This window comes from Histoplasma capsulatum, genomic scaffold (genome assembly GCF_000149585.1).
Source record: "Histoplasma capsulatum NAm1 scaffold_5 genomic scaffold, whole genome shotgun sequence".
Lineage (NCBI taxonomy): Eukaryota > Fungi > Ascomycota > Eurotiomycetes > Onygenales > Ajellomycetaceae > Histoplasma > Histoplasma mississippiense.
The window spans coordinates 2,401,330-2,403,586 of NW_001813978.1; the positions used below are offsets into that span (position 1 = coordinate 2,401,330).

A 2,257-nucleotide genomic window follows, 5' to 3' on the forward strand; every position below is an offset into this window, starting at 1 on the left:
TGGTTTGGTACCTGAGACTATATTCCATCAGAGAAGCAAGAGGCAATAAGCTGGCGTACTTTAAGGGAAGATAGCCATGTCGTAGGAAATGCGGGAGGGGCCATATATCCTCAGTCCTTCCCTGCACCCCAGGAATGAAGTAATGTGCAGTAATATTTCGCAGAATATTTGCGGGTATATCCTCAGTAGTTAGATCAATAAAAGGAATACCGCTTTATATATGTTTTTGCAGCGAGAATATAGAGGATGGCGAATGTGAAGTCCAGTCCAACCCAAGTGGAGGTTGGCTGGTGCAATTCTCTCCTGCACCTCTGCTGGGGATCAGACAGTTGAATTTGTCAGCTACCAACAGCTTTTTATATCGCCGCGCAATCTAATTAAGGCAATTGTTTTACCAACCATGTGGCCTTCAATTATCATGAATGTTCTGCTTGGTTTTAATTCTCTGTACCTTGTTGTGGTTAGACGGGGCGTGATAAACTAAACTGCTACACGCGTCTCCCGCGCGGCTAGCTATCTTACCCCCAACCAACCTCCCTATATTTAAATCTTCTACAGCCACAGGATGTCTGCCATGTCCCCGGAGCGTATATCGAGGCATCGGGCCAGATACATTATGGGAAGCTCTCTCTCTCTACACGATCAAATTGGTCCGCTACGGGCTCGTTGACTCGCGCTTCAAAGTTGATTTGCGTATTTGATTGGGGCTCTTCAGCGCCTTATCTGAGCTCTATATCTATTGCCTCTGATCCTGGCATGGATGGCTTGTCTTCCTGCTGCTAGGCCGAGTTCCTTTGGGTCACAATGCCACCACTCAAGACTCACGGAGGTCTCTCCAACATAGTATAGCATATAACCCCCAGGTAGTCGCATTTTTCTGTGATTCTGGCTCCAACCTGCGACTTTATACTGTCATAAAAGTCCAGGATCTCAACACTTAAAGTCTCCCCAAGCCAGTCGTTGAAGATTCGGCCCATCCACGATAAAGAAGGAAACCAGAGGACCACAATGTGCCCTAATTCCTACGCCATCTTCCATACCTAGGATTGGCTGCCCAACGGATCCAGGGCAAACATATTTGGCGAAGCGAAATCGATAACTAGCAGCATTTTTAGAATCCCAACATCCAAAGCCGTTCATTGTTCATTCGAGCTGGCTTTGGTCAATCTCATACAGCCAACGTTAAACTGGGTAGTGACTTGGCGCGCTAAATAAGGCAACGCTGAACACGAAATAACCCCGCGGCTCAGCCCCAGCTCTTGGACATTTTGCCACTCGAAAATATAACAAGGTTTATTTTATATGCTTCTCTCCTTGTCTTGCGGAGCGAGAATCTACTGTTTCTTGTTTTAGTGTTTATTTATTTTATTTTCCGACCAATCTAGGTTAAACCGCCGCCTCTATGTAGGCTCGACCAGGGCTGAAAGCTGCCTCAGTAAACCGAACGGGGGTTCTCGAAGATCAAGCAGAATGAAAGAGAACACGCCACTGACTGCTCCTCTCGACGACCATGGCTTCAGCCATGCAATTCGCGAATTGAGGAAGTCCTCATCCATTGTAAGTACTAGGCGTCCTGCGACACTTGCTTCCGAGAGGGAGAATGGTGGGTGAAGGTTGTTCCATTCAAGTTCACTTGGAGGCAGATCTAGTATCAACCGACGTGACTACATATTATTGGCATTTATATATCTTCAACAACAGAGCTCTTGCCTAATTTAGTCTTTTGATCATTACTTTTTAGACTTGCAGGAGCTAATACCTCAAGCAGCCAGCGATACCGAAGCAAATTCTTGTGCCGCGCACACGTCGAGGGAGCCATGGTATTTGGTTTCCTGTTGTTTCCATACTCGTACTCTCTTACCTCTGCAGCATATAACTGATTCTGCAGATGAGGGCTCGCTTCCTCCTGTTTTTAAGGTGTGGGTGGACAATGCGATGGAAAGTTTGCTCGAACAAGAAGATACGGACAAGAATTTGCAGATTACCATTCTTGACAATGGGCCAAAGGTAGGGGGATGGCCATATCCCTTGTACTTACTTTTGAAGGCGAGGATCTTTCTAAGCTCAATCTTAGGTAGTCTCTTTGGGTACCTTTCTCTCCGACGGCGGCCGGACGCGGGAAATCCGCGGCACATATCTGCTTGCGAATTTACTTGAGGAGCTACATTTGACCAAGGGCAGACTTGCATCGAAAATGATCCACTTCCATTGTGTCTCCAAAAATCGGTTAGCCGTCCATTCCGCAAAAATAAGGACC

The 2,257-nt window shown here is 46.7% G+C and overlaps 1 protein-coding gene across 1 annotated transcript in view; it reads left to right on the forward strand.

Annotated features, from left to right (window-relative positions):
- Positions 1 to 1,470: 1,470 nt before the first annotated feature.
- Positions 1,471 to 2,257, forward strand: part of HCAG_05574 (conserved hypothetical protein) — a gene marked incomplete at both ends in the record, with an annotated part of 2,543 nt that continues 1,756 nt past the window's right edge. Inside the window, 3 exons of the mRNA XM_001540057.1 lie at positions 1,471 to 1,557; positions 1,870 to 2,007; positions 2,075 to 2,226. Of these exons, the coding sequence (XP_001540107.1) occupies positions 1,471 to 1,557; positions 1,870 to 2,007; positions 2,075 to 2,226 (377 nt within the window). The remainder of the gene's footprint in view (positions 1,558 to 1,869; positions 2,008 to 2,074; positions 2,227 to 2,257) is intronic.